The sequence below is a fragment of the Musca domestica genome, unplaced genomic scaffold (assembly GCF_030504385.1).
Source record: "Musca domestica strain aabys unplaced genomic scaffold, Musca_domestica.polishedcontigs.V.1.1 37, whole genome shotgun sequence".
NCBI classification, from domain to species: Eukaryota; Metazoa; Arthropoda; class Insecta; order Diptera; family Muscidae; genus Musca; species Musca domestica.
This window is the reverse complement of record NW_026712321.1, coordinates 4,533,644-4,549,070: the sequence shown is the minus strand read 5'-3', so window position 1 is coordinate 4,549,070 and position 15,427 is coordinate 4,533,644. Positions and strand designations below refer to the sequence as shown.

At 34.2% G+C, this 15,427-nt stretch overlaps 1 protein-coding gene across 1 annotated transcript in view; it reads right to left on the bottom strand.

The window, feature by feature from the left end:
• LOC101890079 (putative gustatory receptor 36c) overlaps positions 1 to 13,298 on the bottom strand; it is a 28,104-nt gene extending 14,806 nt beyond the window's left edge. The window contains exon 1 of the mRNA XM_020035047.2: positions 12,267 to 13,298. Coding sequence (XP_019890606.1) covers positions 12,267 to 13,298 — 1,032 coding nt within the window. The remainder of the gene's footprint in view (positions 1 to 12,266) is intronic.
• Positions 13,299 to 15,427: the final 2,129 nt, after the last annotated feature.

Below are 15,427 nucleotides of genomic sequence, written 5' to 3'. Positions count from 1 at the left end.
TCGATGTTTTTTCTATACGGAAAAAATCATCGATTATCGATGTCTTTTCTATACGGAAAAAATCATCGATTATCGATGTTTTTCCTATATGGAAAAATCATCGATTACCGTTTTTTCTATATGGAAAAAATCATCGATTATCGATGTATTTTTCTACATGGGAAAAAATCATCGATTATCGATGTTTTTTCTATACGGAAAAAATCATCGATTATCGATGTTTTTTCTATACAGAAAAAATCATCGATTATCGATGTTTTTTCTATACGGAAAAAATCATCGATTATCGATGTTTTTCTATACGGAAAAAATCATCGATTATCGATGTTTTTTCTATACGGAAAAAATCATCGATTATCGATGTTTTTTCTATACGGAAAAAATCATCGATTATCGATGTTTTTTCTATACGGAAAAAATCATCGATTATCGATGTCTTTTCTATACGGAAAAAATCATCGATTATCGATGTTTTTTCTATACGGAAAAAATCATCGATTATCGATGTTTTTTCTATACGGAAAAAATCATCGATTATCGATGTTTTTCTATACGGAAAAAATCATCGATTATCGATGTTTTTTCTATACGGAAAAAATCATCGATTATCGATGTTTTTTCTATACGGAAAAAATCATCGATTATCGATGTTTTTTCTATACGGAAAAAATCATCGATTATCGATGTTTTTTCTATACGGAAAAAATCATCGATTATCGATGTTTTTTCTATACTATACGGAAAAAATCATCGATTATCGATGTTTTTTCTATACGGAAAAAATCATCGATTATCGATGTTTTTTCTATACGGAAAAAATCATCGATTATCGATGTTTTTTCTATACGGAAAAATCATCGATTATCGATGTTTTTTCTATACGGAAAAAATCATCGATAATCTATGTTTTTTCTATATGGAAAAAATCATCGAAAAGCGATGTTTTTTCAATACGAAAAAAATCATCGATTATCGACATTTTTGCTATATAGAAAAAAAGTCGATTGTCCACATCCTTTATCATATACTTTCCTTTAATTTATCGATTATAATTTCTTTATAACATAATATTTTAATTACTCACACTCTCTTCCAATATGGAATCCAACTGAGGTGATATATCCTGCCACTGCCTTAGCACCATGCGAATGTTCTCCCAATTATCGTGCACGCCGAACATACATTTCAAGAACAGTTTTAAATCGACATGATAGCTGAGTACTCCAAAATTCATCAGGGTCATAGTGCCGAGGCTGTATACTTCCTGCATATAGGTATGATACCAATGCATGTAGGCCATATACATTAGGGCCACATTGTTCAGGTAGACGGTCAAGAAAAGGCACAACACCGGCATGTCGTACATACAATTGATACGTTTGACGAGTTGTTCCAGAGCATAGTGTGCCTCGGCCAAGTTGTCTACAATTTTAGAAGAGGGCCTTTTGTCAGAAACCTTTCCGGTTAGATTCGACGTGGCTTTCCTGGAGTCTTGTAAAATTTCCATTAACTCTTCTTTTATCGAGGCCTGCATGGCATTGATATTCCAAAGCAAGAAGTAATAATGGAACAGGAGAATGTTAAATATCTGACAGAAGAGAGCATAGGTAAGGTACAGCCAAATATTCTCTACTTTGTAGATTTTCTGGAAATACTCCCTGGAGCCCATTATCATAAAAAGGCTAGTTAGGATACCCCACAAGCACTTTGCTCTTAAATCTTGTTCAAATTTCTCCTCGACCCTGGGTCTTAGCGGCCATTTGGTGTGGAAATTTCGTCGAAGCCGCTCCAAGTCCCTTAGGGTTTGTAGGAAACCCTGGCGCTTAGTCCAATTAAAAATCAGCGTCACGAATATCGTCAAGGGGCGTAAGAGAAACGTTATCGAGGTTATTTGAATATGTAATTCGGGAGCATTTAAAGTTTCCGGGCCAAAGTCCAGACGAAACAGCAATGGTATTACAGCCAACGTGCTTAAATTTATTACAACACAGTAGGTGGTAAGCAAGGGAGAAGTATAAACTTCTCCCGTCCGATAATCATAATTGAATGACAGCGCTCCCAATAATTGGGAGGCAAAGTAAGAGAACCGTAGAAACAGAATGGTAGAATGCCTCATGGCTTACCGACAGCAACTGCTGGCAATGTTGTTTCCAAGCCAGCGGTAGTAAAGCATACTTGACAGATAATTGTTTGTGATAAATTTTCGAAGCATATGTTCTCATAATTCTTGCATTAGGCAATATAATTAATGGACAATGTTTTTCGGTGAATATCGATAATCTCAGTACCGAAGTTATTTTTATATTCTTTCATGAAAAATAAACTTGGAAAGGATAGTGCTGGCTTGGCTTGTTTGTTCGGGATATCATAGTATTTTGTTGTTGCAGAAACCTGGCCATTTTACAACAACTAAACTTGGAAAGTTGAGGAATTTTTTCAATGTTTTGTTCGGATGTTTAATGATATTTTCCGATAATTATTATTTTTATCGAATACATTTTCTATGCGGAAAATATCATCGATAACAATCGATAACATTTTCTATACGGAAAATGTCATCGATAATAATCGATGACATTTTATACGCGGAAAATATCATCGATAATAATCGATGACATTTTATACGCGGAAATATCATCGATAATAATCGATGACATTTTATACGCGGAAAATATCATCGATAATAATCGATGACATTTTATACGCGGAAAATATCATCGATAATAATCGATGACATTTTCTATACGGAAAATATCATCGATAATAATCGGAAAATATCATCGATAATAATCGATGACATTTTCTATACGGAAAATATCATCGATAATAATCGGAAAATATCATCGATAATAATCGGAAAATATCATCGATAATAATCGATGACATTTTATACGCGGAAAATATCATCGATAATAATCGATGACATTTTATACGCGGAAAATATCATCGATAATAATCGATGACATTTTCTATACGGAAAATATCATCGATAATAATCGGAAAATATCATCGATAATAATCGATGACATTTTCTATACGGAAAATATCATCGATAATAATCGGAAAATATCATCGATAATAATCGATGACATTTTCTATACGGAAAATATCATCGATAATAATCGATGACATTTTCTATACGGAAAATATCATCGATAATAATCGATGACATGTTTCCTGCTATACGAAAAATATCATTGATAATTCAATACTCACCCCCTCCTCTAGTCCTTGATCCAATGGCGCTTCGAATTCGTCTCTCTGTTTCAATAAAAATCCAGCATGCTCCCCATAATCCCGCACCCGAAACATGCAAATCGTACAATTTTTCACATCGACATGATAGAATAACATGCCAAGTACTAACGCTATCTTAGTCCAGGCGCTAAAGTAATCTCGGACTTTGGGGTGATACCACGACATGTAGGACATGTAGATGAGTGTCAAGAAATCCAGAGAGACGGTGAATATGACACATATCATCTGTAGGTCGTACATGCGATTGATGCGTTTCACAATGCCCTGCACCGAGTATTGGGTTACCGCCAGAAGATCCAGGTCACGGACCCATTTGCCGGTGTCCCCCAACTAAGGCTATGATTGCGGGATATTTTCAAAATATTTTCCAACTCCTCATTGATGGCCAACTGGATGGTGTTGATGTTGAGCAGCAGAATGTAATAATGGAACATGGAAACACTGAAGATTTGCAGGAAAAGGTTCAGCGGCAAGTACACCCAGATATTCTGCCGCCTGAAGAGGACTGTGAAATATCCATTGGCTCCCATTACAATCAAAACTCCCGACAGACAGCCCCAAAGGAATTTAGTTCTAAACTCGCTTTCCCATTTCTCTGCCACGGCGGGGCTCAGGGGCCATTTGAGAAGAAAACTCCGGCGCATACCTTCAAAATCCCTTAGGGTCTGCATAAAACATTGCCTTCTGGTCCAGTTCAAAAGGATAAGGGTCAGTATGACCCCGACGTTGAAGACAAAAAATATCGCTGAAATTCTCAGATGTAGATCCGGTGCCCGCACATTCTTAAAATCAAAATCCAGCTGAAGGGTCAGTGGTAACACAGCCAACATTACAATACCCAGTACAGCACTGTACATGGTAAGCAGTTTGGAGGTGTATACTTCGCCGCTGCGATAATCGTAATGGAACGTTAACAACCCCATTAACTGTGAGGCAAAATAACAGAACCACAACATCCAAATGGTTGAACGTTTCATGTGCGCGGCGTGCAGGAAAACTGAGAGCTTGTCATAAATAATTTTGTAACGGGACATAGAAAAAAGTACGACTGACAACTGTGATATATAACAGTGATAAATATGAGTACACAATGCAATACGTCTTTGTTTTAAATTGATTGGTGACACATTTCATTCACTTTCTTTTATTTGCTCAAAAGGAAAACAAAACCGGCTGGAATCCCAGCAAACAATTGCTAAGCACATGTACTACCCAGCGAAAACTTCATTTACCTAAAATATTTCTATAGCATATTTTAGCTATTATCAAAAATTTTCCATGGAAATTATTTGGCGATAATCGCAAAAATTTTCTATGGAAATTGTTTGGCGATAATCGCAAAAATTTTCTATCGAAATTATTTGGCGATAATCGCAAAAATTTTCTATCGAAATTATTTGGCGATAATCGCAAAAATTTTCCATGGAAATTATTTGGCGATAATCGCAAAAATTTTCTATGGAAATTGTTTGGCGATAATCGCAAAAATTTTCTATCGAAATTATTTGGCGATAATCGCAAAAATTTTCTATCGAAATTATTTGGCGATAATCGCAAAAATTTTCTATCGAAATTATTTGGCGATAATCGCAAAAATTTTCTATCGAAATTATTTGGCGATAATCGCAAAAATTTTCTATCGAAATTATTTGGCGATAATCGCAAAAATTTTCTATCGAAATTATTTGGCGATAATCGCAAAAATTTTCCATGGAAATTATTTGGCGATAATCGCAAAAATTTTCTATGGAAATTGTTTGGCGATAATCGCAAAAATTTTCTATCGAAATTATTTGGCGATAATCGCAAAAATTTTCTATCGAAATTATTTGGCGATAATCGCAAAAATTTTCTATCGAAATTATTTGGCGATAATCGCAAAAATTTTCTATCGAAATTATTTGGCGATAATCGCAAAAATTTTCTATCGAAATTATTTGGCGATAATCGCAAAAATTTTCTATCGAAATTATTTGGCGATAATCGCAAAAATTTTCTATCGAAATTATTTGGCGATAATCGCAAAAATTTTCTATCGAAATTATTTGGCGATAATCGCAAAAATTTTCTATCGAAATTATTTGGCGATAATCGCAAAAATTTTCTATCGAAATTATTTGGCGATAATCGCAAAAATTTTCTATCGAAATTATTTGGCGATAATCGCAAAAATTTTCTATCGAAATTATTTGGCGATAATCGCAAAAATTTTCTATGGAAATTATTTGGCGATAATCGCAAAAATTTTCTATCGAAATTATTTGGCGATAATCGCAAAAATTTTCCATGGAAATTATTTGGCGATAATCGCAAAAATTTTCTATCGAAATTATTTGGCGATAATCGCAAAATTTTCTATCGAAATTATTTGGCGATAATCGCAAAAATTTTCTATCGAAATTATTTGGCGATAATCGCAAAAATTTTCTATGGAAATTATTTGGCGATAATCGCAAAAATTTTCTATCGAAATTATTTGGCGATAATCGCAAAAATTTTCTATCGAAATTATTTGGCGATAATCGCAAAAATTTTCTATCGAAATTATTTGGCGATAATCGCAAAAGTTTTCTATCGAAATTATTTGGCGATAATCGCAAAAATTTTCTATCGAAATTATTTGGCGATAATCGCAAAAATTTTCTATCGAAATTATTTGGCGATAATCGCAAAAATTTTCTATCGAAATTATTTGGCGATAATCGCAAAAATTTTCTATCGAAATTATTTGGCGATAATCGCAAAAATTTTCTATCGAAATTATTTGGCGATAATCGCAAAAATTTTCTATCGAAATTATTTGGTGATTATCGTTAAGATTTTAGTTCAGAAAAATTTTGGCGATTTTTGAAAAAAATTTGGTGTGAACATTGTTTGCTATTTTCGACAAATTTCGCCTAATTTTTTCATTTCTCTTTCAACTTACAGTCTCCACCAGTCGAGCATCCAGGGGCCTTCCGATATTCTCCCATTCCTTTATCATCTAGCCAGGATGGTCATACAAAACCAACAGGTCCATCATGCAACCGAAACATATTGTCAATTCCACATAGTAGCAGATCATTGCAAATACAGTTACCACCTCGGTCCAGAGGCTGTAGAATTCCCGCATGTAAGTGTACTGCCAAGCCATGTAATTCATGTAGATCATGGCGACATTGTTAAGATAGACACACAGAGTCGCACTGATTCCTTGCAGGCCATACATGTCATTGATGCGAATCACCAATGTATGTAGCTGAAAGTGGAAATAGGCCAACTCGTCGAGGTCTTTGCTTAGTTGGATACACAATTTGGTGGGATTCTCCTTTAGAGCCTGTTCCATGATTCGTTGCAATTCCTCGTTAATGGTCCTCAGCAGGATATTAATGTTCAGGATGAGAAAATAATAATGAAATATCGCAATATTGAGAATGCTGCAGTACACACCCAGTGCCAGGGACAATATGGGATTTTCCAACCGAAATTGATGTCTAAAGTACTCCAGGGAACCCAGGATTAAACCAATGTCGGACAGGGAACCCCATAAAAATTTTAATCTCACAGCTGTTTCGAATTTGTTCTCTACCCCAGAGCTCAATTGCCATTTCCTGAGAAATTTCTGCCTCAATTTTACAAATCTCCTCAGGGTGGTCATAAAGGTGTGGCGTTTGGTCCAGTTCATGGTCATTGTCAGCAGTATCACCACAATCCGAATAGAACATATAGCTCCAACTATGCGAATATGCAAATCGGGTGCATTCATGGTTTGCAGGTTCAAGTCCACACGGAGCACTAGCGGCAAGGCAGTAAAGGTTAAAATGCTGACCACCGCACAGTAGATGGTAAGGGAGGGGGATGTATAGATTTCACCGCTATTCGTATCGTAGTGAAACGACAGGACACCCATTAGTTGGGAAGCATAATAATACACGCCTAACATCCAAAGAGTTGAACGTTTCATGGCCAAACGAAAAACACAACTGAAACGCTAACAAGGGTCGGGCAATGAAGCGACCTGAAGACACCGACACCTGAGATGGGTATCAGTAATTAATTAATAAAGCTAAGCAGATACAGGACACTGGCCTTAATTGGTTTCATGATGGCACCCTTTTCGTGGATAAGGGAAGAACATTTCCAAAAGGACAAAAGGGTGAAACTTCTATCGAAAAACATCAACAAATTTCGATAAAATTTTCCTATAGAAAATTTTAGCGATTTTCGATGAAATTTTCCTGTAGAAAATTTTAGCGATTTTCGATGAAATTTTCCTATAGAAAATTTTAGCGATTTTTGATGAAATTTTCCTATAGAAAATTTTAGCGATTTTCGATGAAATTTTCCTATAGAAAATTTTAGCGATTTTCGATGAGATTTTCCTATAGAAAATTTTAGCGATTTTCGATGAGATTTTCCTATAGAAAATTTTAGCGATTTTCGATGAGATTTTCCTATAGAAAATTTTAGCGATTTTCGATAAAATTTTCCTATAGAAAATTTTAGCGATTTTCAATGAAATTTTCCTATAGAAAATTTTAGCGATTTTCGATGAAATTTTCCTATAGACAATTTTAGCGATTTTCGATGAAATTTTCTTATAGAAAATTTTAGCGATTTTCGATGAAATTTTCCTATAGAAAATTTTAGCGATTTTCGATGAAATTTTCCTATAGAAAATTTTAGCGATTTTCGATGAAATTTTCCTATAGAAAATTTTAGCGATTTTCGATGAAATTTTCCTATAGAAAATTTTAGCGATTTTCGATGAAATTTTCCTATAGAAAGTTTTAGCGATTTTCGATGAAATTTTCCTATAGAAAGTTTTAGCGATTTTCGCCAAGATTTTTGTATAGAAAATTTTGGTGATTATCGCCAATTTTTTTCCAAGGAAAATTTTAGCGATTATCGCCAATATTTTTCCATAGAAAATTTTAGCGATTATCGCCAATATTTTTCCATAGAAAATTTTGGCGATTATCGCCAATATTTTTCCATACAAAATTTTCGCGATTATCGCCAAGATTTTTCCATACAAAATTTTCGCGATTATCGCCAAGATTTTTCCATACAAAATTTTCGCGATTATCGCCAAGATTTTTGTATAGAAAATTTTGGTGATTCTAGCCAATATTTTTCCATAGAAAATTTTAGCAATTATCGCCAATATTTTTCTATAGAACATTTGGCGATTAACGCCACTATTTTTCCATGGAAAATTTTCGCGATTATCGCCAAGATTTTTGTATAGAAAATTTTGGCGATTTTAGCCAAGATTTTTGTATAGAAAATTTTGGCGACTTTCGCCAAGATTTTTGTATAGAAAATTTTGGCGATTATCGCCAAAATTTTTGTATAGAAAAATTTAGCGATTTTCGCCAAGTTTTTTGTATTGGAAATTTTGGCGATTTTCGCCAAGTTTTTTGTATTGGAAATTTTGGCGATTTTCGCCAAGATTTCTGAATAGAAAATTTGGCTATTATTACCAAGTTTATTGTTTAGAAAATTTCGGCGATTTTCGCCAAGATTTTTGTATAGAAAATTTTGGTGATTATCGCCAAGATATTTGTATAGAAAATTTTGGCGATTTTTCTTTCAAAAAAATTTGGCGATTTTCGTTTGCTGGATTCATACTTACACTTTCTTCCAATCGAACATCCAAGTTAGTGAAACATGTTTGATTCTCCCTTAGAAGTTGTCCGTTCTGTGTGATTAAATCTTCGAACCCCAGCATTGCGTATAAAAGTATGGCCAGGTCCACAAAGTACATCGTTAGGGCAATCGGCATCCAAACCTTTACCCAGGGGCTGTAGGCCTCCCATGGAATATTTGCCGTGCAGTACATCATATAAATTACCGATATACTGTTCAGATATGTAGTGAGCAGGACACATACTCCCTGGACTTCATACATGTCGTTGACACGTCGGGCGAGTTTCCGCAAATCGATTTGATATCTGGCCAATTCATCTACTTCATCCGCAAATTTACAGCACTGGGTGATAAAGAAGCCAGCATGGACTTGTCCCAGATGCTGTAGGTGGGAAAGGTGTTCAGATTTCTGGAGAATCGTCGACAACTCCTCATTGATGGCGGCCAGTATAATATTGATGTGCACGAAGCAAAAGAAATAACTTGTAATGACCAGATTTATCACATTGGACATAATGGCCAGGCCCAGAAGGGCCGGGATATTGTCCAAATTAAACTGGTGTTTAAAGAATTCAAAGGATCCAAACAGTAGACCCAAACTCGAAGCACAACCCCAAGAGAATTTTGAACGAATTAGCTGCTCATATTTGTCCTCCAACTTTCTGCTCAAGGGCCATTTTGATGTGAATTCCTTTTTCAGGCTGATCAAAGCCCCCAAAATTCCCATAAATTCCTGGCGTTTGGTCCAATTGAAGATCACCGTTACCAAGATGGCTGCTGTTCGTATCACAAATATCAGGAAATTTATTTTGGCATGAAAGTATTTCGGATTAACGGCAAAGTGCCGCATCATGGGCAGAGCGGCAAACATGGCCAGGCTGACGAGAGCACAGTAGATGGTCAGCCATGTGGCTGTGTAAATTTCACCGGTACGATGATTGTAGCAAAAGGATATGGTGCCCACCAGATGAGCGGCGGCCAAAAAGACGAGAATCATAAAATTCGTAGACCAACGCATGACGTTGTCTATGGACGGCAGATAACTAATTCAAGGTAAGGCACATGAAATAGTAAAGGGTTTTTGTTTGGTGTAACTATTCCTATCATTCCGACAATCTAATTCACATACAAACATACATATGTATGTGTACTAATTTCCAAATTTTAACAGTCTATGGCTCAGGATAGCTTAATTACACTCTCTTCACTAATGTCGTTATTATCGAAAATCGGTAAAATTTTCCATAAAAAATGTACCCCAAATTTTCCAAAAAAAATATTGAACATTTTTCAATACAAAAATCTTGGCGATAATCGCAAAAATTTTCTATACAAAAATCTTGGCGATAATCGCCAAAATTTTCTATACAAAAATCTTGGCGATAATCGCCAAAATTTTCTATACAAAAATCTTGGCGATAATCGCCAAAATTTTCTATACAAAAATCTTGGCGATAATCGCCAAAATTTTCTATACAAAAATCTTGGCGATAATCGCCAAAATTTTCTATACAAAAATCTCGGGGATAATCGCCAAAAATTTTCTATACAAAAATCTCGGGGATAATCGCCAAAATTTTCTATACAAAAATCTTGGCGATAATCGCCAAAATTTTCTATTGAAAAATATTGGCGATAATCGCCAAAATTTTCTATTGGCGAAAATCGCCAAAATTTTCTATTGAAAAATATTGGCGAAAATCCCCAAAATTTTCTATTGAAAAATATTGGCGATAATCGCCAAAATTTTCCATACAAAAATCTTGGCGATAATCCCCAAAAATTACTATGGAAAAGTCTTGGCGATAATCGCCAAAATTTTCTATACAAAAATCTTGGCGATAATCGCCAAAATTTTCTATACAAAAATCTTGGCGATAATCGCCAAAAATTTTCTATTGAAAAATATTGGCGATAATCGCCAAAAATTTTCTATTGAAAAATATTGGCGATAATCGCCAAAAATTTTCTATTGAAAAATATTGGCGATAATCGCCAAAAATTTTCTATTGAAAAATATTGGCGATAATCGCCAAAAATTTTCTATTGAAAAATATTGGCGATTATCGCGATAAACATTTTCTATGGAAAAATATTGGCGATAATCGCCAACATTTCCTATGGAAAAATATTGGCGATAATCGTCAACATATTCTATGGAAAAATATTGGCGATAATCGCCAAAATTTTCTAATGAAAAATATTGGCGATAATCGCCAAAATTTTCTATTGAAAAATATTGGCTATAATCGCCAAAATTTTCTATACAAATATCTTGGCGATAATTGCCAAAATTTTCTATACAACAATCTTTGCGGAAATCGCCAAAATTTTCTATGGAAAAATATTGGCGATAATCGCCAAAATTTTCTATGGAAAAATATTGGCGATAATCGCCAAAATTTTCTATGGAAAAATATTGGCGATAATCGCCAAAATTTTCTATAGAAAAATATTGGCGATAATCGCCAAAATTAGCTATTGAAAAATATTGGCGATAATCGCCAAAATTAGCTATTGAAAGATATTGGCGATAATCGCCAAAATTAGCTATTGAAAAATATTGGCGATAATCGCCAAAATTAGCTATTGAAAAATATTGGCGATAATCGCCAAAATTAGCTATTGAAAAATATTGTTGATAATCGCCAAAATTAGCTATTGAAAAATATTGGCGATAATCGCCAAAATTTTCTATTGAAAAATATTGGCGTTAATCGCCAAAATTAGCTATTGAAAAATATTGGCGATAATCGCCAAAATTAGCTATTGAAAAATATTGGCGATAATCGCCAAAATTTTCTATTGAAAAATATTGGCGATAATCGCCAAAATTTTCTATTGAAAAATATTGGCGATAATCGCCAAAATTTTCTATTGAAAAATATTGGCGATAATCGCCAAAATTTTCTATTGAAAAATATTGGCGATAATCGCCAAAATTTTCTATTGAAAAATATTTGCGATAATCGCCAAAATTCTCTATTGAAAAATATTGGCGATAATCGCCAAAATTTTCTATTGAAAAATATTGGCGATAATCGCCAAAATTTTCTATTGAAAAATATTGGCGATAATCGCCAAAATTTTCTATTGAAAAATATTGGCGATAATCGCCAAAATTTTCTATTGAAAAATATTGGCGATAATCGCCAAAATTCTCTATTGAAAATATTGGCGATAATCGCCAAAATTTTCTATTGAAAAATATTGGCGATAATCGCCAAAATTCTCTATTGAAAAATATTGGCGATAATCGCCAGAATTTTCTATTGAAAAATATTGACGATAATCACCACAATTTTCTTGGCAATAATCGCCGCAATTTTCTATCCAAAAATTTTATTATTTTCTAATTTCCGATCATTTATACTCACACTTTCTTCCAGTCTCACATCCAAGTTGGTCAAACACGTCTGATGTTCTTTTAAAATCCGCCCACAATCAATAAGCAAATCCTGATATTCCAACATTGTGAATAGGAACACATTCAAATCCATGAAGTACAAAAACAACGCGATCGTTGTAAAGACCAGCCTAATTTTCGTATACTCATCCCACAAAATGTGAAGCGAAATATAGGCATCGTAAATCACCGATATGCTATTCAAGTACACCGACAGCAAAACACAGGAACCCTGGACTTCATACATGCCATTGATGTTCCGGGCCAATTTTCGAAACTCCAACTGAAACCTGGCCAATTCATCTAAATCATCGGCAAATTTACAGCATTGGGTTATAAAAAAGCCAGCATGGGTTTGTCCACGACTACGCAAGTAGGCTAGGTTTTCAGACTTCTTCAGAATCCGGGTTACTTCCTCATTGATGGCAGCCAGGAAAATATTGATCCGTAGAATGCAAAAAAAGTAACTTGTCAGGACCACATTGAGGATGTTCGTCATGAGAGCCAAGAACAAAATCATCCAAACATTATTGATGTTTAGCTCAATTTTCAAATAGCCCATAAATCCCACAAATACGACCAGACTTGACGAAACGCCCCAGCAGAATTTTCTTCGTAGTGTCCTATCGAACTTCTCCTCCATATTCTGACTCAAAGGCCACTTTTTTTCGAATTCTATTCTTAATTTTTTTAAATTTCTCAGATATTCCATGAAGGCACAACGTTTGGTCCAATTGAAGATCATCGTCACCAGAACAGCCGTTATTCGTATCACAAAAATGGAGAAGTTAATTTTGACATGGATACGTTTGCCACTGATGTTGATGTTTCGCAACATGGGCACCACTCCAAACATGGCCACACTGATGACGGCGGTATAGATGGTTAACCAGGGGGTTGTGTAAATTTCACCGGTGCGATGATTGTAGAAAAAGGAGAGGATGCCCAAAACATGAGCGGTCGCCAATGTAACTTTAACCATCAAACGTGTAGACTTTCTCATGACGTTTCACGACATACTGACCGGACCACCATTCACACAAAACGGAAATGCTTTTGATTCCTGAGTTATGTGAATGTCTCATTATGAGATTGCCTATCAGAGACTAATTACCAAACACAGAAATCGAGATTTCTATGGAAAAATATACACACACATACACACATATGGGTGTATCCCTCCACATACAAAGCCGACAGAAACTTTCAATATAAAATTTTGGCGATTATTGCCAAGATTTTTCCATAGAAAATTTTGGCGATTTTTTCCATAGAAAATTTTGGCGATTAACGACAAGATTTTTCCATAGAAAATTTTGTCGGTAATCGCCAATATTTTTCCATAAAAAATTTTGGCGATTATCGCCAATATTTTTCCATAAAAAATTTTGGCGATTATCGCCAATATTTTTCCATAGAAAATTTTGCCGATTATCGCCAATATTTTTCCATAGAAAATTTTGGCGATTATCGCCAATATTTTTCCATAGAAAATTTTGGCGATTATCGCCAATATTTTACCATAGAAAATTTTGGCGATTATCGCCAATATTTTTCCATAGAAAATTTTGGCGATTATCGCCAATATTTTTCCATAGAAAATTTTGGCGATTATCGCCAAGATTTTTGTATAGAAAATTTTGGCGATTATCGCCAAGATTTTTGTATAGAAAATTTTGGCGATTATCGCCAAGATTTTTGTATAGAAAATTTTGGCGATTATCGCCAAGATTTTTGTATAGAAAATTTTGGCGATTATCGCCAAGATTTTTGTATAGAAAATTTTGGCGATTATCGCCAAGATTTTTGTATAGAAAATTTTGGCGATTATCGCCAAGATTTTTGTATAGAAAATTTTGGCGATTATCGCCAATATTTTTCCATAGAAAATTTTGGCGATTATCGCCAATATTTTTCCATAGAAAATTTTGGCGATTATCGCCAGTATTTTTCCATAGAAAATTTTGGCGATTATCGCCAATATTTTTCCATAGAAAATTTTGGCGATTATCGCCAATATTTTTCCATAGAAAATTTTGGCGATTATCGCCTAGATTTTTGTATAGAAAATTTTGGCGATTATCGCCAAGATTTTTCCATAGAAAATTTGAGCGATTATTTCTAATATTATTCGATTGAAAATTTTGGCGATTATCACCTAGATTTTTCCATAGAAAATTTTGGCGATTATCGCCAATATTTTTCCATAGAAAATTTTGGCGATTATCGCCAATATTTTTCCATAGAAAATTTTGGCGATTATTGCCAATATTTTTCCATAGAAAATTTTGGCGATTATCGCCAATATTTTTCCACAGAAAATTTTGTCGATTATCGCCAATATTTTTCCATAGAAAATTTTGGCGATTATCGCCAATATTTTTCCATAGAAAATTTTGGCGATTATCGCCAATATTTTTCCATAGAAAATTTTGGCGATTATCGCCAATATTTTTCCATAGAAAATTTTGGCGATTATCGCCAATATTTTTCCATAGAAAATTTTGGCGATTATCGCCAATATTTTTCCATAGAAAATTTTGGCGATTATCGCCAATATTTTTCCATAGAAAATTTTGGCGATTATCGCCAATATTTTTCCATAGAAAATTTTAGCGATTATCGCCAATATTTTTCCATAGAAAATTTTAGCGATTATCGGCAATATTTTTTCATAGAAAATGTTGTCGATTATCGCCAATATTTTTCCATAGAAAATTTTGGCTATTATCGCCAATATTTTTCCATAGAAAATTTTGGCGATTATCGACAATATTTTTCCACAGAAAATTTTGGCGATTATCGACAATATTTTTCCACAGAAAATTTTGGCGATTATCGACAATATTTTTCCACAGAAAATCTTAGCGATTATCGCCAATATTTTTCCACAGAAAATCTTAGCGATTATCGCCAATATTTTTCCACAGAAAATCTTAGCGATTATCGCCAATATTTTTCCATAGAAAATCTTAGCGATTATCGCCAATATTTTTCCATAGAAAATTTTGGCGATTATCACCAATATTTTTCCATAGAAAATTTTGGCGATATCGCCATTGTTTTCCAATAGACAATTTTAGCGATTATGTCCAATGTTTTCCAATAGAACATTTTGGCGATTATATCCAA